The sequence below is a fragment of the Rattus norvegicus genome, chromosome 15, assembly GCF_036323735.1.
Source record: "Rattus norvegicus strain BN/NHsdMcwi chromosome 15, GRCr8, whole genome shotgun sequence".
Classification (NCBI taxonomy): Eukaryota; Metazoa; Chordata; class Mammalia; order Rodentia; family Muridae; genus Rattus; species Rattus norvegicus.
In genome coordinates this window covers 84,898,986-84,922,812 of record NC_086033.1, presented here as the reverse complement: position 1 = coordinate 84,922,812, position 23,827 = coordinate 84,898,986, and the positions used below count along the sequence as shown (strand labels likewise).

The following is a 23,827-nucleotide window of genomic DNA, read 5'->3' as shown; positions in this document are numbered from 1 at the left end:
TTACCACTCCCATTTCTAAACGGGGGACACTGGAAAAGGGGGAGAGAGGTCAGAGAAAGGCAAGGCCTCCCTCCATTCAGGGACCACAGTGGAGAAACAGTGGAAGGAGAGAGCCCACACAGAGCCAGCCAGGAAGTCCCGCTGTTTCTTATTTTGAAAACAAGATGAAATGAAATTGCCTCCAGACCTTTCGATTATGTATCTGTCGTCTGTGTGGGCGTGCACACAGGGTGCAGATACTCAAGGAGGCCAGGGAGGGTTTCGTAAGCTGGAGCTGCAGTTGCCAAGAGTCAGGAGCATCTGACATGGGTGCTGGGCACCAAACCAGTTCACTGCTGAGCCATCTCTCCAGCCTCTACAATTTCAAACTTTTTGACAAAATTGGACTGACATATCTTAATCAGAAATTTAAGTCCTACACAGAACTGAGTTCTTCCTAGCAGCCCTTTCCTTCACAGCAAAGGGAAGGAGACAGAAAAGCCCTCAAGAAAGGATTATAAATGCGAATGAGCTTCCCCTCATGTGCAGTAGCTGCTCTGCGCTGAGTGGGATGATTTCTGCTACACCTCAAGGCTGGCGAGACAGCTCAAGGGGCACAGGCTCTTGCCACCAAACCCAATGACCTACAGATGTAGGGTCCTGGGACCCAAAGGAAGGAAGAATCGTCTCCAAAAAGTTGTCTTCTGACCTCCAAACACATGCCCTGGTATTCACTCACATGCATGAAGATGCACACAAAATAAAGGTAATGAATGAGCTATCTTAAAAATTTAAACATCTTCACTTCAGTTCGCAACGAAAGCATAAACTGTATCTACACAATTAATAACTAGATTCTAAGAGGGTCTCTCTCACACAGAGACACACTCAATATGTTGATTTAACTAATCAAAGGCTGCAAATACTATTACATTTTATGTATGTGTGCTGACAAAATATAGTTTTTCTTTTAATTTCCTAACATGTAATACCTGCCAATAAGAAATCTACAAATGATTTTAAGAACACAAGAGGCTATATATATATATAGGTTATATGCAAACGATAAACCAATCTATTCAAAGGACACATAAAATGAACAATAAATAAAAGTTAAATAAACATTTTATGCAAGAAATGTTTTTCTTTTGAGTATTCCTGGAATAATCTATACACCAGAAATACTGTGACCCAACTGTGTATAATATATAGATCCTTAATTATATATACCTATCTGTGACTATATACTTGAAATCAGAACCTTGCTCAGCGATTAAATAAACTTGTGTGTAGACGTCAACAACACTAACCAGACTGGATACTTACAGTCCTTTTCAAATTAAGTAAATATGCTTATATCTGATAATAGTCCTCTCACAGCAGTAACTATTCAGATGTTTCACCATACATTTAGCATTGAAGCCACATACTACGATAGCACATATGTAGAACAAACTTTTGTTGGTCAAAACCTTGCTTAATATAATCTCAGTGAATATGAAATTACATATTTCATTATACATTAAATTTGATTTTATTTTGTGACTTAAATTCACTTCACAGACTTACTAAAGAACTTTGAATAGTCATTAGCAAGGAAACATTATTTACTTCTGCCCAGCAATGAAAAATTTTCAAACAGAATTTAAACACTGGTATCAAAATATACTATGAAACTGTCAAAAAATCAATTAAAAGGGGGAAGATTTAAGAATTTAATTCTAGCAATGGCTATGCTCAATACCATTAGTGACTGAAATAAAAGACCTTTGAAGAAAAAACATTTCGTATCCTGTTTACAATGCACAGCTTCTAGCACAGAACTGTTCAATTCGCTTGTTTAATTGACCCAGTGAAGGAAAGACAATACCCTGCGGGTTGAAATCCCTATGCGTGTCTATCTATCCCTTTAGCCAGTACTCACAGCTATGAGGAAACTCTTTGGAAAAACCTGCAATCAACATTTGGTAAAGAAGGGTATTTAATAAAGTCTCTTTTTAAGTTGAAAAACTGAAAATCAAATCATCAAGGTTAAGGAACTGGAAAGTAAGCTATGATTCACCCACCTGAGAGTGTGCACATTTATTTCTAATAAGGTTGAGTAAGTTATGATTCACTCATCTGAAAGTATGCACATTTATTTCTAATAAGGTTGAGTAAGAGCTGTTTAGCTTATTCCAAAAGACTGGAATGAAATATGTAACTAATACTAAGTGTATTTTTTGATATACTTTCAATTTTAGCATCTTTATTTAAAAGAGTATGCTTTTTATAAGCTAAAAAAAGTAATAATTACTATAATTTACAAGGGTTTTTATTTTAGCAAATGACTTAAAGTAGAGTTTGAAGGCAAAACATACTTGGAGTTTTCCTTTCTCAGCTTCATGTATGATTTGCAGATTTTTGTGCATTGTCGCACTGTGGACTATCCATTAATAATTAAAATGTTCATGCTATCGGAGTCACTGTGCCTAAAAAGAATCTTCTATTCTGCCAGGTGATCTGGTAGATGCTCAGACTATATTATCTTTGAACCACCTGCCAGCATTCTGACAGGACTGGATACTTACAGTCCTTTTCAAATTAAGCAAATATGCTTATATCTGATAACAGTCCTCTCACAGCAGTAACTATTCAGATGTTTGACCACACATTTAGCATTGAAGCCATATACTATGGTAGCACATATGTAGAACAAACTTTTGTTGATCAAAACTTTGTTTAATATAATCTCAGTGAATTTTCTAACATGGCACTTTAAAGACAAAAATCACAAAATCACTACAGAGATGAAATTCGAGTGCAACCGAAGGGCCATCAATTTACTTTCTCAGTCAGTCCATTTCCCACCCAAGGCAGGATGATCGTCACTTTAGTGCAGAGCATAAAGTGGCTACACAACCAGCCTATCAGCTTTCTACTGTGTTGTGTGGCCTGGCACGGGGGCACACACCTGTGATCCCAGCACTTGGCTGGCAGGACTAGAAGTGGACCACGCAGCGAGACTGCCCGAGTTCAAGTTCTGGCTAAGCCTTGGGGACAGAGGCTGAACCTCGCCTTGCGGCAGCTGCTTCATCTGTAAAGGGAGATAATACCTGTAATTCCTAAAGCTCCTACAGATCAAACAGCACACACTGAGTCACTTCTGTACCATTGTTAAAGGGACAGCAACCTATATACACTTTTATTGTGGCTATCTAGAATAGAATACAAAATGGTGACGTAGCAAGTGAAAGATCAAAGGATAAAGAGACTCCTCCGATGAAAATTTAATGACTAGTATCTCATTCTCCCAGGCTTTTGTTTTGTTTTGTTTCTTGTTTTGTTTTGGTTTTTTTTTTTTGGTTGTTGTTTAGTTTTAAAAACAAAAGCAATATCTTTCAGCAAGTAAACAAAACTAAGTGAAGTGGGCCTACTGTCCAAATTTCAGAATTAGCCAGTGTCTGACAGACAATAATGGTGATATAGTGAAAAACATCTATGGAACAATTCAGCTAAGGCAGTAGACCACAGCCAGTCTTCTGGAAAAGAAAACAAACAAAACTTCTAAAACCCAAACCATGAAATATCAGCAGCTCAACCTAACGGATTTCTCCTTTAGTTCACAAATGTCAACATTCAATACTGCCTCCCCCTGGCCCCTCCATTCCCATGATGTTCTGGGTGTACAAATGATGCTATCTGGGTGTATGAGCAACTTCCGTATACACTATTAACTACTGGCTCCTCTTCCTCTGTCCACTCCTTTTAACACCCAAGTGACCCTGAGTTTAGATTTGTCTCCCTATTATTGTCTACTGAGAGTTCACAAGCTCCTACCCAAACACAAAAGCCTAAAAATATCTGCCAGAATTTAAAACATAGACACATAAACTCAATGTCTTTCATAGGACAAGCACACGACATTCCATTACAAAGAAAATACAATTTCATGATCTAAACTCAATTCATAACCTCAGTTTGACAACACTAGACATGGCGTCTCTGGTCCCTCTGCTGTAAAGTCCAAGCTCTCTTTGGTTTGGCTTCCTTCGCACTGGCATTCAGATGAATTTTCTTCATGCCTAGTAAAACAGCATCACCATCCACACTCACTGACTGCCCGTTAGATGCCAGGCACCATTCTTAAGCAACTCTGGAGAGTAACTCACTAGTCATTACAGTCTTCTCATAAGGTAGGCAGCATTGGCTTTAGCTTACACAAGGGAAATAGCCTGCCCACATGAAGAAGCAGAGGAGTCAGTATGGAAACCTACACCCTATGCTCTAAACTGTATACCATGTTAGCATTTACTGAAGCCTGTTTCAGACAGCCATACACTGGAAACGTGAAGCATGTATGACAACCAAGGTCCATGCTCTCATGAAGCCCACACCTTAATAAGTGAGCAAGACGGAAAACTAAGTGAAAGGAAGCACAGGCTTGCTATGCCCTTTAGACAGACCGGGAAGGAGATGGCATCTGAGGAGCAGCAGTACAGGTAGAAGGTGAAAGAAGGCCTCCTGGGAAAGGACTGAAGGCGAGAGCAGAGAGAGAGAGAGAGAGAGGGGCCACGCCGTCTCTGCACTGACAACAGGTAGACCAGAAGGCTCCTGCTTTTACTATGTTATGGAAAGTCCAAATATGGTATTAGGTTGATCATCATACTAAAACTAAAGTTCTATTACCAAATCTCTATCATTTGATAGTGTCCTGGTTGGTTTTTTTTTTTTGGGGGGGGGGTGGGTTAACTTGCCACAATAGAATTATCTGGGAAGAGAAACTGCAACTGGGAAACACCTCGTTCTGCTGGGCTCGTGGTCAGTCACCCTGTACAGCATGTTCTTGATTAATGAAAGATTAAGAGAAAAAAATTATCCTTGGTAGAGGTTTAAGCTGGCTGTAAAATGGATTTGAAAATATATATACAGTGTGGGTCTTTTTCTTCAGTGCCAAGAGGACATTAATATATAATTACTAGGGGACAGTAGTAAGATGATCTTGGAATCTATTAACTACCAACTCCACAAGAGACTGACCTCATATAAAAATGCTCTAATTAAAATATTTACCGTAGAACTCCAACAAATCTAAGATTTTGTCTTTTTGTTTTTGTTTTAAAGACAAAACATGTAGAAAGAGTTTTAAAACTGTAGAAACATGAAGGGACAGGAAAGAAGGCCCAGATACGAACCTTAGACAGGGGCAAGTGCGTTCACTGGGTATCGGTAGTTCGTCAGAGCTACTACAGAGACCAGGCTGGGTTAGACTTTCCAGAGACTCCCCTGCTTCTGCCTCCCCTAAGAGCTGAGAGTGACAGTGTTGCGTCTGACTGTGTATTTGTATCATATGCACATGGTGCCCACAGAGGCCAGAAGAGGGCCTCAAACAAGCTGAAACTGGAGTAAGGAGAAGCTATGAGCTGGCCCATGTGAGTGCTCGGTTCTGAGCCCAGGTTCAGTTCTGGGAGAATTATTCTACAACAGTAAGTGCTCTTACTGCTGACCCAGATCCCTAGCTCATGACTTTTTTTTAAAGTTTTCATAGCACAAAAAGACATTTTTAACTCAATACTGGAAACAGTAACTATGTAGTGAGCCTTATGTATAAAAAAGAGTTCTGAATAATTTGAAATGTACAAACAAACAGATATGAATCCTAGGCCTAAAAACCGCAAGAAGAGGTAAAATTTCCCTGCCTTATAAGCTAAAGTGCAATTATTTACTATAGGAGGAATTTTATATACCAAGGTAGAAACAGTAACAAATGAATTAGAACTGTTAAAATGCAGGAACATGTGCATCACGGTTGGTTTGTTTACACAGGGTCTCACTGTGCAGCGTAGGTGAGCCTGGAACTAGGGAGTAGACTAGGTTACCTCAAACTGCTGATCCCTATGCTTCAGTCTTTGAAGCACTAAAATTTTAAGGTTATACTACCAAATGTGGCTTTAAGAATATATATTTGAGTAGCTAAAAAAGAATATGAAAATTAAATAAATGCAAAACATTGAAGTCCCATGAATGAGTGCATAGCATAGATAAAATATACCCAGGTAATAGAGTGCTTTATGTAGAGGGTCACACGGAAGATAATTCTGAAGGCTGAGGAGAAATGAGAAATGCAGATGCTGTGATATGAAATATTTTCAGAAAAGGAAATTATAAAAAAGAATAGCAATAAAGTAAGAGATTGCTAGAGAGAAATAGCCAAAGCAGTCAGGATTAGAAAAGACTTGAAGACAGTCAGGCTACAGAGGACCACATTAACAGAGGACCATGTGGGAATGGCCCCAAACTCTGTTTTCAACCCGATGTATCTCAGAGCTACAGTGCACAGAAACTATTACAGCTCTAACAGTGATTCTCAACTGTGAGGCATGATAGAGCAATAGAAGAAATGAATCCTTGTGGCAGTAAGGCTTGGGAGAAGCCCTCTAAAAAATACTACCTTCCACTCCACTTTGAGAATGACTGCACTAGAAAAACAAAAGTTTGAGTTACAACTGTGAATTAGGCTTTGGAAAATGTAACGGAGTTAGAACTGTAAAAACATGAAGGGACAGAAAAGAAGGCCCAGATAATAACCTCGAACAAGGACAAGGGTATTCTAAAATGTGAGTGGGTCATTCCTGGATCACATGACAAGTATGATGAAGTTTCAGTCTGGACAAAAAGAGCTCTGTCTGTCATTTAGATGGGAAACCAATAAACTGGATGAAGCTTCAGAAGGGACTCGAAAGGAAGGCACCACAAAGACAAATATTCTTGGAAGTGATTATGTATGAGTTGCTTTATAAGCAACTGGCATCTTACAATAATCTTCTATTGGTCCTCGTCACTAGTTTTAGCTCAACCCAACAACACTGCCAACCACACTTCCTAAGGCTCACAACAAGCACTGTAAACAGCAGAGCACTGAACTAATTCAAAGCCGCCCACTACATTGGTCCACTGTAAACTGAGTACAAACCAACTGTTTACAACGTTAAAAGACAAACCCAAGAGCAGCTTAGAAGGGATAATTACAAGGACCTCAGTGTTTCAATTAGTCAAACGCCCACAGCCATACAGTCTGATAAGAATAATACAGCTATATCATAGTATCAAAGAATTTCAGCCTTAAAATGGGTTTAAGACTAATCTAAAATCAGTTTAGTTATAAAAAATGTCCATGTATTTTTGAATAGGCAATATCATCCTGTGTGTGAAATGTGTCTTTTTCCTCCTGCTTATTAATATACATTGAGTGTATTAAATGATGAGTTTTATCATGGCATCTTCATAACAGCACTTTATATGATGTAGTGAATCATACGGTCCCTCACTGTCCTCTTGTCCTTATGCCTTCTCCCTTCACTGGCTCCCTTCTTCTTCCAAAATAGTCTCCACCCTGGAAAGTGTGATTTCAAGTCACATATGAGGAAAATGTACAGTTGCCTGGTGCTCTAAATGTATCATTGGCTTTAATTAAATTTTAGTCATTCTAACTGAGTATTTTCTGACAAAGTTCCCACAAGAGTAAGTGCTTTAGAAAAGCAGAAAGAAGGAATGGATGGGACAAGTCCATAAAGAAAGAGAAGCAACTGAAGGAGCAGAGCCGTGACCCAGCGGGGCTCCCGACCAGCATGAAGCTGGTGAAGATCACGGTGGCCCAGGACAGAGTCACACCATTTTTTTCTGGGAGCTGGCATGACCACGATGTCCAAAGACCAGACAGGCTAAATGGACATGCAGGAGTCTCAGGAGTCTGACAGGGGAGCAGCAGGCCACCTGTTACGTAAAGTAAGGAGCAAGCCACCGAAAACCTGTAAACAGATCTGGCAAAGTGGACCCATTAATGCCCATGTTAGCGGCCTGGACAAAATATTTCGTTTGCTATCACTCTACGGATGCTGCTGTTGAACAAACAAGTTCTAAGGAAAAACAAAAGGAAAACAAACATGGCGAAATACTTTTCCACAAGTCCTACAATAGAAGGTCAAATTTACACACAGCAACATTTTTGAAAAGAAATGTGAAATACCTCAGTCTGACCTTCATGTGCACTGGTTTCATGAGTAACTCGAATAGCCTGTAATAAGAATATAAACTATTTACAAAAACAAAACAACAAGATCTTTTAAATGAAAACAGCGACAAAGCTCAGTTTTAAACCAGCTAGAATCCTGTAATGAGGCGGGAAACTGGAAGAACTTTAGGAGCAGTTCAGCAGGAAACCTTTCAGAATTGTGTCTCAGGAAGCAAACCAACTGCCGTCCTTTCTAGCCACAAATCCCTTAAGCATTAGGAAACTGACTAGCTCATCATTCCTAATTTGCACAGTGCAGGGAGAGGGTCATTTAGCTTCCTTAATTGTTAGAGCAACATTTAACACTTTATTCACTGGAGACTGCAATAAAGTGAGCATCTCACAGGGACTGAAGATGCTTAGCCATCTGTCTCTCCACAGGGCATGCTCCTGCAGCTCTGCCTGTATTTATGTTTCACCATGCATTTCAGTCGGCAATTTAAAAACGTGGTGCAAAAGGCATGCACTTATGAGAAGCTAGGGAATCCGGTTAGCTAAACTTAAAAGTGCTCCAGTCATACCCACTACTGTCAAAGATGCAGAGAGATGGACAGAGTAAAGAGTCAGGGGTAAAAGTATAATTGTTATGTATAGCAATTTGGTGATAAGTATTAAAGCCTTAGACATGCAAATTGATCAGCAATTTCTCTTCTAGGCATTAATATGTTGATATATTTAATGTAATGATTATATGAAATTAAGAATGGTTCTAAAACCTCGGACAGTAATATACACTTGTAATAATTTTAAGTAGTGAAAAAGAGAGAGAAAACTCTTAGATTTCAAATAGCATTTTACTAGTTAAATACACAATGAAAAGCTACTCAGCCATTAAAATAATAATGTTAAATATATACTTACTGGTGTTAATACGCTTGTGATAAGTGAAAAAAGCAAGTTATAAAACAGTATTACAGTGTGATCAAATAAAAAAACTATTGTGTATATATATATACATGTTTCCTATGAAACCATCAGTGACAGCTGCCTTTCACTGGTGTAATCACTAGCAACTATTATGTTGCTTACTTTACTTCTAAGCAAAATAAGGATATTTTATAAATTTCCAGATATTTTTAAACTTAAAGCAAATAAATTATTTTGGAAAACTAAACAAACTATGAAAAATATACATCGTATTCCTTCCAAGTTCAAAGAGCTTATCATCTATTGATGTTATTAAAAGGCAAGAGGCTTCAGAAGAATGATTTTCAAAAATAACGAATGTTTAAAACGATCACCGCAAACCGGATTAGAGGGTCCAGGATTTAATTTGTAATTCATCCACTCTGGACACAGAACTGTCAACTGAGCAACATCGCAGATACTCCGGGTACAGCTACCTCAGTAGAACAGAAGTCCTTTCTTATGGATAGGACAGTGCTGCTTCCCCAAGCTATGGCCTCACAGCAAACCACTAACAGAACCTGCAGTCCTGTGAACTGCCCTGACGAGGTGGGAGAGAAGGGAGGTACTGACGTCATAGTTCTCCAGGTGTCTGGCTCTTTCTTCAGGGCTCATTGCTACAGACTCCTCCAGGAACTTTTTCAATGCTGACCCTGATTCTGAGAAGTTCAAAAACGATTAAAAAATTAACTTTAATTACAAAAAAAATTAACAGTAAACATAGTATAGCTTTTTTTAGATAAAAATTCTTTAACTGGTAAGAATCTAAGAGTCTCGGGATAAGTAATTAAGTCAAACTTTCTTTGGCTGAACCTGTTCATCAACAATATGAAGAATGGGAAGGATGTCTTTCTCTCCTGGCAGCGTATACATACATACATACACACATACACACAAACACACATACACACACACATACATACATACATACATTCCCATAAGCATGGCTTTAGCGTTGAGAGAGTTCGAGCGCCCCCTACTGTGTAATGCAGTTAACGCATCTGCAGGGGGAAACTGGAACAGAAAGGGATTTACCAAAGTGCATCTTGTCTTTGTTGTTCGCGATGGCGTGGATTAGTCCAATGGTTCCACAGGCGTTGCTGATGGTTTGTTTCATAAAATACACTGATGACGTAACATCTTGTCCTTGGGATTTTATTTTCTCTTCCTCTTCTGTTCTGAAGACTTCATACTATTGGGGGAAAAAGTCAATAGTCCACGTGCAAAAACTACACAATAAACAAGACAAGTTGTGAAGGAAGGGCATGGAACGAAGCGGTTTGGTGTAACATAGAGTTTAAGTAAGACCATAACATTATCGTACACCAGAATGACAGAAGACTGAAAGGAAGCAGTAACTGTCTTACAGTAGGGGCTGAGAGAGAAAAGGCATGTCATTTCACTCAGGGCTTGCCTGTGAGATACGAGGGTCTCACTGCATTGCTCAATCCAGTCTGCAACCCCTGAGCTCAAATGATTCTCCTGCCTCAACCTTTCGGGAAGCAAAGGGGGCAGGCATACTCCATGGCCCTCAGCCTCACTCACCAGTGTTAACGGCAGCCAGCTGAGGCAAGCTAACCAAGGTTTTAAGAAGAAAGCTGAAGGAAAAGACTAACAGAAAAAGCTTTATTGTCAATCTATAATTATATATTTTTATTTTAATAAGAAACTAAGATTTTCTTCCTTTTTAATTTGCTGATTATATGTAACAAATGCATCATTTGCTCTTAAAGACTATTTTTTTTTCTTTTCTTTTTTTTGGAGCTGGGGACTGAACCCAGGGCCACTGAGCTAAATCCCCAACCCAAAGACTATTTTTTTATCAACATCAAAAATCCGCATTTATCCAAAACTGCACTTCTTGCTTTACAATTACCTTCTCTGTGATAGGGAAGAGGAGTAACACGGCGCACACTGGTCTCGGAACCATGCTGAGAAGTTCAGGCTCCATCCCGTACACGTCCACAAACTGCCAGTTAGGATGCAGGCCTAGTTGCTTGAGAAACTAGTAAAAGAAAAAGCAGCAAACTGTTAAGTGGTGAGAGAAAACCTGCAGAGTGCTAACAAGGAAATGACCAACAAGTGTGTATCACGTGTCTAATATATAAGAAGGAATGCGATCAAATATTACTAATGTTCAGTAAGAACGCAGAAAGCAGCACTACCAGACACAGACTGCACCACAGAAGTACATATAGTCCTTATCTGTCAGTGTACCAGAGCCTGAGAGGTCAAGAACACAGTAAAGCAAGTCTACAATGCATACGGTAGGAGCAGAGCAATGTATACCACGTACCAAACAGTTAAAACCCACAACAGAGAAGACAAACCTGTTTACAAAATCCCTAACTTTGGCATTAAATGTTAGCCAGGACTTCATCAAAGACATACAAGTCACCTTAAGAATTTATTTCCGGGGTTGGGGATTTAGCTCAGCGGTAGAGCGCTTGCCTAGCAAGCGCAAGACCCTGGGTTCGGTCCCCAGCTGGGGGGGATTTATTTCCACCCTTAATGCATCAATTACACAACAAATTATTATTTTAGTACATCAACATCAACAACTGTTGTGGTTTGCCCTGAAGTTATCTGTATTTTGATGCTAATTCCACTGCCCCAAGGACAGCTACCTAGTCACATACTCAGAAGTCAGATGACTTCACCAAAACCACCTCCCCATTGAATATGTAAAGTACAGGAGAGGGGCAGGTACAGGATAGAAGGAAGCCTGTCATTGGAGAAGGAAGGATGGGCGGAAGAGAAGTTTGAAGGAGGAAGAGGAGACAGGACAGAGGAGAGAGACAGGGGAGAAGCCATGGCAGGTGATGTTAACATTCTGCTCTGTGTATTTACACGTTGTCATCAATGTTCTTAAGGGATGGATGGTACTGGGCTTTGTATGTTTAAGTGGGCAATTATATCTTACCAATTGGGTCAAAGATTATTGTGTTGTGTGTTCTTTTTTTTTTTTTTTTTTTTTTTTTGGTTCTTTTTTTCGGAGCTGGGGACCGAACCCAGGGCCTTGCGCTTCCTAGGCAAGCGCTCTACCACTGAGCTAAATCCCCAACCCCGTTGTGTGTTCTTTTATGTGACGGTTTGAATGTAGGAAAGTGTGTGGCAGCAAGAGACACTGGGCTGCCGCAGAGTTGGGATGTGTTTCTGCCAAGATATCTAGCAGATACCTTGGGCACCGTGGTGCAGACCCAGCCGGGTAAAAGACACCTTTACTTTTTTATTTTTATATTACAACAACAAACAACTTATACTGATATCCAAAAATAACATCTGGAGTTTAAAGACAGATGGCTAAGCATTTTGTCAATAAGAAAAAGTTACATGTGCACAGATACACATGCAGGCAAATACTTCCCAGATAGACGGATGGACGGACAGACAGACAGACAGATGGATGGACAGAAAGGCAGACAAGAATGTCTCTTGGGCAGAAGTACATAACATGTATTACACCCACTCTCCATCAAGTGCATGGTCTAGAACTACAGGGAGCGAGGGCACCTCCACTATGTCATTCATCACCATATTACTACACAGGAGTTCAGGGTTCACAAGCACATCTTAAAATCTCTTCTTCTTCCAAATTTACTGGTCTAGGTCAGTCAATATTCAATCCTACCTGGAAACCAGAGAAGGATTTTTTTTTTTAAAGGCTCAGTGTTAAAGGAAGGGACTCTTACTTATCTTTTCTCCACTGCTAAGCACTGTACCTGACCAAACCACAGACACTCGAGTTACAGTGCTTGAACTGAGATGGATACACTTTAATAGATAACCTTGCCATCTATATGTCTGCATGGTACACAAGCTTGTCTATGATACACATTCAAGGTATACTCCTTTTCCTGCCAGTTAAAGAAGACTGAGACATTCAACTCCTTTATCTACAGTCTGATGTTCATTAAATCAATTCTGCATATTATTAAGGTATAACTGGCATCTCTGAGGTAGGCAAGCACACAGGGTTTAGCAAACCCGGGACTCTACTTGGTGTGGACTATCTAAGCACCCCTCTTCTGAAAACAAACTTGACAGCTCGGGACCCTTATCTACACGTACTATGCACATACCCCTTTCTCTGAGCAATGCACTTAGCAACCTGTTAGCATGCACAGCCCACTGCAAAGAATAGAAAGGCCGGTACAGTCTGAACTGGTCTGGGGTACCTGTGCAGTAAAGCAAGTGTGTAGGTAAAGTGAAAACCCTGTTTACTATCTGTCCATGCACAACTGGGCATGTATATGATTAAAATCAGATGCACTGTAGAAAGGTATATATACAGTACAAAAATGATCATACAACATCTGTCAATCAAAATAGAGAGCCATCCCAATTCCATCCCTAGCAAGCAAATGTTGCCCTTACTTGAACATATAAAGTCCCAGCATCAACGGGTCCTGGGGGGCTTCAGTTACATGGCTCACTGTCTCCTCAACAGGGAACCTGACTTACTCCACCACTCCACTGTAGGTAAGTCTTCCTGCTACCTTTGCAAACCTCTGAGCATTGCTTCAGGGCTTTGAATACGATGTCAAGAATCTGAAACACCAAGCTGTACCCAACTAGTAACGTTTCCAACTGTAAGACCTGATCAGAGGATCTGTTAATTTTGATACTCATAAAATTATACCCATTACAAAATTATACAAAATGCAACCTGGAGAAAACTGCTAAGTTACTCTAAAGAGACTTGAGTATAAATCAAATATATAAGCAAAGCTAACAAAAGTAAGCACTAAGCAAAATTCAAGATCTTAAGGCATCAATTATCATGACACTGATTAAGATCACACTAAGAACACAATGATTAAAAAGCACATTGTAATAAATCATAAAAATCATTAAATCTTAACAAGAGTTATAATTTACCTTAACTCTTGACTCCTATCATGAAATGATAGACTATAAAAATTCAATTCAATTAATAACTATTAAATATATTAGCTCTATCCTCTGGATCCAGGTTGCCATGAGTCACTCGTTGGAGCCTCACATAATACAAGAAATAAGCAGTTTAAAAATAAGTACAGCTGGCCATGGTGGCAGGCACTGTTACTCCCAGCACTTGGGAGACAGAGAGAGGCAGGAGGAGCTCTATGAGATCAAGGCCAAACTGCGCTCCAGACACAGTGAGACCCTGTCTCAAAAGACAAAAAGGAATCATGAAAATGTCCTGCTTCTATACAAAACGAACACCAGATCTGTACTTAAAGCAAACATGAAAAATTTAAAAAGATACATTTTGTAAACGGTCAACCACGATTAGTTGAATAGTATAAACCCAGCCAGTTTTATTGTCTCATTTAAAAAAAAGTGGTATTCTACCATAGTCCAGCTTAAAGGTAAATAACAAAATCTACAGAACCACAGCATTCTTTTTACTTTAATTTGCAAAACTATGAGGAAACGCAAAATAATCTTAAAAACTAGACTCGTGGCTTCGGGGGTCTCAGGTGGAAAAGTGCTTGTAGCTCGAGGACTTAAGCTCGATCCTTGAGAATTCAGTAAAAACCTGGGTATAGTCCATTACTGTAATGCCACTCCAACAGGCTGACAGGCAAATGAATCCCAGGTCTCTGCTGGCGGTATAAAGAAACCAGTGAGTTACAGTTTAAAAATAAAATCAAAGAAAAAACCCTGGCGCTGGAGAGATGGCTCAGTGGTTAAGAGCACTGACTGCTCTTCCAGAGATCCTGAGTTCAAATCCCAGCAACCACATGGTGGCTCACAACCATCTGTAATGGAATCCTCTCCTTGTGTGTTGAAGACAGTGACAGTGTACTCATAAAATAAATAAACAATAAAAAATGTGTTTTTTTTAAAAAAAAAAAAAGGGTTGGGGATTTAGCTCAGTGGTAGAGCGCTTGCCTAGCAAGCACAAGGCCCTGGGTTCGGTCCCCAGCTCCGAAAAAAAAGAAGAAAAAAAAAAAAAAGAAAAAAGAAAAAACCCCATGAAACTAACAAGACCCACGAAAAGTTCTCACAATTACCGATGTAAGAAATTGTCCACATGTGTATCTATAAAACTATCTCTACTTAACTGAAGTACTATGTTTAGATAGAGCAGGAAGGGGGTTAAATACTGGATAATAAAATAACATCAACAATAAAGATCTGATTAGTTCATTAAAATCCCACAACTTTACATTGTTGTTTAATTAAGAAATATAATTTATAAATTACAATATGCAGCCATAAAAACATTTGTATTTTTTTAAAAACATGCCTGCTCTTAAAAGATGGTATAAAAGAAATCTAGGTGGTACTGGTACATTTAAGTATACTGTTAGCATCATTGTTTCATAATTAATTTAGTAATACTAAAAAAATAACTTTGTACTCTCCAGTCCAATCACAAACCTGCTCCCAGATTGGGGACAGCTAAAGTCAGGCATTGCAGCACACAGCTGAAGTCCCCACTTGGGCAGCTGGGGCCGGAAGACCAACAGTGCAAGGCCACATGGGCTACATAGACATAAGCAGTCTCAAACAAATAAAGACAGTCATTATATACCTGTCTGACCTCCTGGTCTACAGGAGGTGGTGCTGTTTGGGGAGATTAGGAGGTGCAGTCGTGCTCCAGGACATACATCGCTGGAAGCAGGCTCTCAGTGGTTACAGTCTCCCCCTGCCTCTGTTTTGTATTCTGTTTTGTGCTGTGGCCCAGCATGAGCTTGCTGCTCCAGCCATGATGCCTAGCATTTACAGCTAATGTTTCCCCACTGCCATGGCTTCTTATCCATCTAGAAGCCAAAACCAGCTTTCTTCCTTGAGCTGTTGTCTTGGTAATGCTGCTTTATCACAGCACCAGGAAGATGAGCAGATGGAACACATGTGCGCATGTTCAGGTAAGATGATAGGGCTGAACCTTGGCTGAAGGGAGTGTTGGTATCAGGAAAGAGCAATTGGATTTGCTCTACATGCTTTGAATGGAAGGACTGAGGAACAACTTAGGAAGTTTTAAGAAGGCAAAATATCCCAGCAAAAACAAATAAATATCACTTTACTAGTTAAATGTTATTCTCATTGCTGTAAAAAAGAAAAAATTAAAGCACCCTAGAAGACAGAATTTTGTTCACTGACATATTCAGGGAGAGCTGGGTGGTGGTGGCAGCAGTGGTGGTGCTTGCCCTTAATCCCTGCACTCGGGAGGCAGAGGCAGGTGGAGCTCTGAGTTCAAGGCCAGCCTGGTTTGCATAGCAAGTCTCCTGACAGAGAGAGGGGAGGGGGAGGGACAGAGAGAGACGGGGAGGAGGTGGGGGAACATAAATAATTTCACAAATTATTTATGCAAATTTTGAACAAATTTAACTGTATTATGGTTGTTCATGCTTACAGGAAGCAAGAGTTCAAAGCCAGCCTCAATCACACTACGAAACCCTGTGCAAAAAGAAAAACAGGGAGAAGGAAAGAGTAGGAGTGAGGGAGGAGAAGGAAACCAAACAAGAAGAGAAAGAGAGGGGAAGGCAGGTAAAGGAAAGGGAGACTTGAGGTATATACTTTAGTATGCCACACATGCCCAAAAAAGACAAAAACACTGCCATAAAATAACTAAAATGAAGTGACTAAAGTTGAGGATAAAAGACTGAAGACTCTGAAACAAGAAGAGATGGAGCATTCAAAACCTGAGTTCAGCCGGGGTAGAAACAGGCAGTAGTCCTCATCTGACTCAGTGAAGAGCTTGCATTGTAATCTAAAAACCACCCGTGAAGCATTAGTGTCTGAAGCAGAAATCACAAGGTGTTGTGTGCATTTTTCTAAAGCCAAATAAAAGCAGGGATGATGACTTTAGGGGAAAACATAAGCACAACTAATTATTAGTCCACAGCAGCTGACCAGGTCAAGGTGAGGGACTTGAGCTGTGAAGATGACCTACACGATTAGAAAGACTACAGAAAAGGCTAGACAGCCATGGTCTCAGACACACATACGGTAGACGAGATATTTACTCAGAGAACCAAGGGACACTATGGCATCTTCACAATGGCACGGCCAGGCAGAAGAGTCATTAGCACTGGCTTGACCATAGGATGCATTGCAATGCTTTTGGAAGACGGAGGAAGAGATCGCTTTAGCAGATAGAAATTCACCTTCTGCAGCTATATTGTTTGAGGTATTGATAATATCCAGAGGGAACTATCAAAGTAGTAGTTAAATACACAGTTTCCAACATGGTGAAGAAGGAAGAGCTCAGAGGGACACTGTGGCCGTCTGTGATGCAAATGTTATCAAAACAGGAGAACAGGAAATATCACAGAGGAGTACACGACTCTAGAAGGAAGGGCATTGCTTTCCTTGATGCTAGGAACAAACCCGACAAGAACAACTTAAAGAAGGAAGCGTTTATTTTGGCCCCCAGCTCGAGGCTGCAGTCCATCGAGGTAGGAAAGCCTGGTAGAGGAGCGTGAGGCAGAGGCTCACTTTGTGTAGGCTCAGGAACCAGAGAGGAGAATGCTGGCTGTCCGCTGTCCTTTTGGTTTTGGTTTTGGTTTTAAACTTTAAAACATTATTGTTTAAATTGTTTACTTAAAACATGCATGCCACGGCAACCTCTGGAGGAAAACTTGCAAGAGCTGGTGCTCTCCTTCCATCAGGTGGGTCCCACAGAGCAGTCTCAGGTCACCAGGCTTGGTGGCAGGCGCCGTCCGCTGCTGTAGCACCTCACCTACCACATCGCTTTTTCATTCAGTCCTAGACTTCAGAACACAGAATGGCGCCGCCAACAAAATAGTGATCTAGAAAGCCCCTCACACAGATATACCCACCAAGTTGACAATCGAGGGTAACCTCACAGAGAAGTCCCCAGGAACTCCAGAGAAGGTAGAGCGGGGACAGCCTAAGAAGTAACTGGGGAATTAGAAGCATCAGGATTATCAGGAAAGTAAAAATGAGAAAGCATGCTGTCTCAAGAAAGCAGGCTGCCACTAAGAGGCCAAGAGGTACAATGAGATACCCGTGGGTAAGTCAGAGGAGTGGTGGTCTCGTGTGAACTGATGAAAGCAGTTACTAGGAAATGGTGGGGATGGAAGTTACCATTTGGGTAATGGTGGGGGGGGGGCAAGTTACCAAGGAAGACCAAGAGGATGGAGATGAGATGCTAGCCACAGTACTGAAGGACGATTCCTTGGTGAAACAGAAGTGAGGCAGAAGCTACAAGAGACAGGGCACAAGGCCTGCTTGTTTCTTTCCCAAAAGTGGGATCCACCTACGAGAGAATTACTATATTATTTTCTTGGTAATAATCTCGCAGATGGCCCAGCTCTATTTCTAACTTTAATCATTTACATAAGTAGCAAAACTATGTCAAGGTATGCTTAGGTTTTCTTTAGATATGAGATAAGAAAATGTTACTTCCTCAGTAACATCACGCTAAGAATAATTCTAGGGAGGTTCCCTACTTAAAAATTCATAATTTTTCTAAGTTATAACTCTCTTCTCTTCTCTCTCTCTCCATATATATGTGTGTATATATGTATGTATGTATATGTATATACACATATATATTCCAATGATAATCAACTGACCATACTCAAATCAAAAAAAAAAAATTACACCCTAGTACACTCATTTGTATATGGTTACCCAGATCAACTATACTTCTTTAAAGAGCTGTAATTGTTAATGCTCAATTACCTGCAATTTTCAATCATCTACTTTTACCCATTTAAACATATATGCAAACAAGGTAGAGCTTAAATTCTATTTTTAAACTATTTTATTTTAAGTCAAATCTGCAGCAAAATGAAGTATCTTAAAGGAGGTTGACAGGATATTAACAAAAATCACCCACTGTTTACCAGATGTAGTATATGACACACTCTTCCAGACGATGCCTAGCAGTCCTTACTAATCTTCATGCTACAGACACATGACGACTGTTCTTACATAACAGCAGGCATCGTCACAGCATAAAACAGTACTTGCTCAAACTAAGTGTTAATAAGACCCGTAACTGCCAAATGGTAGCACAGTTAAGTCGGGATCAGGCTCCTCTTGTGAGCCCATTAGGCTAAAAAATAAAATAAGAAAACCCAGGGCTGGGCCAGGTGTCAGGCCTGTCACCTACATGCCTGCTGGGAAAATTCTCCAAATCACAAATCAGTTGATCAAAGGTGCTCACTGTCTACCCTCAGTCATATATAGAGCATGGGCACTAGACAAACACAAACTCTGGTTAAAACTAACTCCTTCTAAGATGCTTGCCCATTCTCTAAGTAAAAACATAGTCCCCAACAACAAACAACATGAAAAACTGAGACAGTGTCTCTCTCTCTCTGTAGACCAAGCTGTCTCTGACTCTTTCCTGCCTCAGTCTCCCCAGTGTTAGGATGACAGGTGTGTGCCACCATATGTGGCTAGAAAACAGAAGTAAACCAAGTCACACCACAGCAGGGCAGATGCGGCATCCGCTGACATCTCTCAGTCAGTCCAGAAAAGCCTCCGGTCGCTATCCATCTGACTAGGCTCGGACCCCAACACCTTGTTAATGTCCTCGTTGTGCTTCTAACAATGGCTAACGGTTTACTTGTCAGCTTTACTTTCTGCCTTCCCACAGCTCCTTAAAAGGTTCTTTTTAAAGGTTCAACTGATAAGGCTAATTACATTGATAGATTTTTAAATGGTAAATCAATCTTCAATATGAAAAAGGTTGCCCTTGGTTATGTTCTTATGTTTTTAAAAGACATGTATTGGGCTGGAGCGATGGCTCAGTGGTTAGAGCACTGACTGCTCTTCCCGAGGTCCTGAGTTCAAATCCCAGCAACTACATGGTGGCTCACAACCATCTGCAATGGGATCTGATGCCCTCCTCTGTGTGTCTGAAGACAGGACAGTGTCTTCACTGTCACATACAAAAATAAATAAATCTAAAATACATGTATTGCTGAAGGCTTCTAGAGCCATATTAACAAGGGATACAAGCCCATAGAGTGAGCATTTTATAATGTATCAAAATTATTTAGGCATGAGGTTCTGTATCAGCCGAATCACAAACTTTAAGTGTCCAGTTTTTTCATATATAATATATATGTGTATTATGTGTATGTGTGCATTTTTTTCTTACGGTTTTTCTAGTTTGGGTGCCAGAGTAATATTGGTAATATCTGTTTCTTTATCTTACATATAACTCTATATAATTCTTTCCATGGTCATCACCAAGGACTGCTTTTTTAAAAAAATCACTTGGAGAATCTGAACATGAATTCATAATAAAAATCGTTACAAATCAGGAAAAAGTAGAACTTCCTTAGCCTGAGAAAAGGCCTCTACAAGATACCTGTACCTGCCTCACTGTAGTGACTGCCTCACTGTAGAGTGGAGGAGTTTATGCGTCTCCAGCGAAGACCAGAAGCCAGCACTTCAGACTCATATTTAGGACACTGGCAGGCGTATTAAGACGAGAAAAAGATAGCGGTGTGTGGACTAGGACTGAGCATCTGACTGCAGAGCGCACTTCTGTCTGCACAGGAAATCCTCAGGACCTACAGAGAAGTCACTAAATACAGAGGTGCATGCAGCTGCTCCCTGATTTTAGCGAGGCTGAGGATATGGGCCCGTTTTTAAACTATATTCAATCCGTAGTAAAGAACTCGAAAATGAAATTTTAAAGTATTACTACTTTCAAGAGCACCTCAAATCATCAAATTTGTAGGAATCCAACAATTTTTTTTCCCCAAGATTGTACTCAAACTATCAGACACTGATGAAGAAATGAAAGGCCTAATTAGATGACAATGCACCTTGGTCGGAGATTACAAGAGCCACTGTTATAAAGGCTCAGTCCTCAGAATACATCTATCCAGTGGACCGTTCACCAATCAAGTTTCTGTAAAGACTGACAAGCATGATAAAATTTATCTGGGAGGTAAAGTAATTATTAGAAAAGCCTAAACAACTCAGAAAAGGTACACTCTTGGATTCTTACTATCTGAGGACTTATAAAACCACAATAAATAGGACGATAATGTTAAAATGAACAGTCAGGTCAGTGGAACAAAAGCTATGCACATATATTAAGAAACGGCTATAGGCTGGATTATAGCTAAAATAGACACTTCTCTGGGCAAATTCCTTAAGATTTTTCTCTTGACAGATAAAATAAAGGCAGATGAGCAAATTCCACAGAGGTGAGAACAAAAGAAAGTTGGTCTCCTCAAGAAAGGGTGCTGTGAGCAGTAGCGTAACCGGGAAGTGCTGTGATTTAAACTTTACACAGTTCACCTTTCTAAGACAAGAATTGAAGGTAACAAAAACACCTAAGAAACCCACATAAGCTGCAGGGAGTCAGGCCAGTGGGTAAAGGCGACTCCCACCAGCAGGTATGAAGACCCGTGTTTAATCCCAAGGACCCACCTGAGGGCCGGTGAGAACTGAATCTTGAAAGTTGTCCTCCCACCTTCACAAGTGTCCACACACAAAATAAATGTAAACATTTTCAAAAATTCCAAAAGGATGTCACCTCTAACATAAAGTGTGCTTTATACAAAAAAAAATTGCTAAAATGCTTTGAAAACCAAAAACCATTAAAAAATAAATAAATAACTGGAGGAGGGGAGCAGGTTTTTAGATAGTGTCTCAGTCCAGATTGGGCTGGAACTCGAAATCCTCCTTACCTCAGCCTCCCAGAGGCTGATACAACAGGCATGTGCCTCCATGTCTGGTCTCAAAACACGTTTTTAAATGTAGGTAATAACTCTTTATCCTTCGGTTATGAGAAAAAAGATGGAAGGAAAGAAAAGAAAACTAAGAGAACGGTCAAAGGTGAACTAAATTTGCGAGCAGAAAAAAACAGGCTACTTAATACATACCCGTGCAAATTTAAAAAAAAAAAAATCTATAGCCAAGAGCACCACCCCCACGCCACCTAATTTGGAGGCTGAAAGGCATCCCCAACCCCAACCTTCAGAATCCAAAACAATCTTCCTTTTAAGAGTTATCAGGTGGCTATGAACTGCAATGACAACGATTAAACCGGGTTTTGTGTGGTACAGGAGGCGACTACCAGGTCCACCTTTTAAGGACGGGAAGAGAAAGGGGGCGTGGCGGGGAAGAGCAGGACCTTGATGGAGCAAGAGAAGATGACTGAAAGGTGATTTCATTGTACAGGAGGTGGATGGAATTACCAGAACTGGGTGGGCAAGTTTACAAAGCCGGGAGTCAGGAAGTGTTGGCAAATTAGTCACCTAGAAGGGACAGGGTCAAGGGACAGGATGGAACCCGCAACGGCAAGGAGACGAACGAAGAGGGGAAAGGCACGGGGGGCTGGAGGGAACCAGATGAGAGGCAACCAAACCTCAGACCCCGAGGCCCCAGGCAGCGCCGGCGACGACCCGGGGTCCGACGGAGGGACGGAGGGACAGAGGACGCTGCACCCGCATCTCCCGGAGCCAGGTGCTGGCCTGAGAGGGGCGGAGCCGCCCACCGCCGCAGAGCGGGGCCTCCCGGGATGCGATCCCTGGATCCGTGGGGATGCAGAGGTGAAGGCCAGCGGGGAGGCTGGCGGGGAAGGCGGAGAGGACTCCGGGGTCCGGAGTGACAGACACCGCACTCACCTGGTTGGTGACCTGAAACGAGACAGTAGAGGAGTTTAGAGACGCGCGCATGCGGGCTGGCGCCGGCTTCCCGACCCGCTAGGCCCCCGGCTGCGGAACCCGGCCGGCCGCGCTCACCTCAGGGTTGGCCTCCAGCGGCAGCCAGCGCTGACCCTCCATGACTGCTCAGCCGGCCGCGCTCCAGCTCTGACAGCAGCCGCCGCCGCCACCACCACCACCACCACCACCGCCGCTGCTTCCGCCCCCGCGCGCTCTGGCCGGCACCATCCTAACGCCGTCCTGCGGGGGGAACCAACGAGTGAGGTTCCACGGCCCCCAGGATGCTTAATCGTTCCCTACGGAGACGCAGCCATAGAGTTATTAATTAAATAAAAAAGCGGATTAAGATGATAAACCGAAGCCATGTCCTATCTCATGAGAAAACAAACGAGCCGGAATCAACAGGGAATCCCCCTCACACTTGGACTCTCCCTTCCTGAGAGGGAGCACCCGAGTTCTACGCATGCGCCACACGCTGGCCAGGGCCGCGTGCTTGCAGGCGCCCTCACCTCCTTGCAATGCCAGCCAGAAGCTCTAGGGGGCGCGTTATGGATTCCTACTCTGTGAGAGTGGGACCGGTTTGCTAGCCTTAAGGCCGCCAAGCCAGAGGTTGACTCCTTGCAATGAATCATGGTCCTCTTGCTCCTTTGTGAGGTTACTGAAATGATATGTTGGCCTTATCTGTTATTGCACTGCCTGAGATACAGGTAATAGGCAGATGATGGATACAGGCCATAGGTAGATAGATACTCAGTTCTGCTTTAAGAAACAATATGGAACCACTTACAAAGATGAATCGGGCAATATACTGTTTGGGTACAAACTGAAAAACTTTAAGCAGCATTTTGGACGTCCATTCTCTGTCCCACTAAATTTCAGGATGGCAGATGTAATGATTTTGTTTGTTTGTTTAGTTTTCAGGATTTAACCTAATGGCTAGTGCATAGTAGATTCTCAAAGGCTTTTGGGAAGCTGTAGAGTGCTTGTCTAGCGTGCTTAAGGCCCTGGGCCCAATCTCAGTGTCACAAAGAGGAGAGGAATGGCATAATCATCTATGCAGGAATATCATTTATCAGCTATGTGGGGAAATGCAAAACAGAAAGTTGACACAAGGTAGCATTTATGAAAACAGAGAAGCAGAAGATACAAGAGGCCATCCTTTTGATATGTAGGTAGGAATCAAGACTCCAGAAATTGATCTGACATATTACTATTCTGTACCTGAGAGAAGGATTTCAGGGAGAGATCACTTAAGACGTGGGGGAAATATTATTATGCCGAATTTGTCTTT

The 23,827-nt window shown here is 41.3% G+C and overlaps 1 protein-coding gene across 17 annotated transcripts in view; it reads right to left on the bottom strand.

Annotated features, from left to right (window-relative positions):
- Uchl3 (ubiquitin C-terminal hydrolase L3) overlaps nucleotides 1–23,827 on the bottom strand; it is a 53,249-nt gene that overhangs the window by 19,283 nt on the left and 10,139 nt on the right. For 2 of the 17 annotated variants that reach the window (XM_063274569.1, XM_063274578.1), the window contains exons 1-6: nucleotides 22,615–22,951; nucleotides 22,498–22,509; nucleotides 10,812–10,940; nucleotides 9,971–10,127; nucleotides 9,509–9,594; nucleotides 7,985–8,032 (exon numbers count right to left, since the gene is read on the bottom strand). In XM_063274569.1, coding sequence (XP_063130639.1) covers nucleotides 7,985–8,032; nucleotides 9,509–9,594; nucleotides 9,971–10,127; nucleotides 10,812–10,940; nucleotides 22,498–22,509; nucleotides 22,615–22,656 — 474 coding nt within the window. In that variant the 5' untranslated portion in view covers nucleotides 22,657–22,951. Of the gene's footprint in view, nucleotides 1–2,932; nucleotides 3,056–7,984; nucleotides 8,033–9,508; nucleotides 9,595–9,970; nucleotides 10,128–10,811; nucleotides 10,941–22,497; nucleotides 22,952–23,827 lie in introns of those variants that run through there. The other 15 variants (XM_063274572.1, XM_063274574.1, XM_063274577.1 and 12 more) reach the window with 13 other exon arrangements.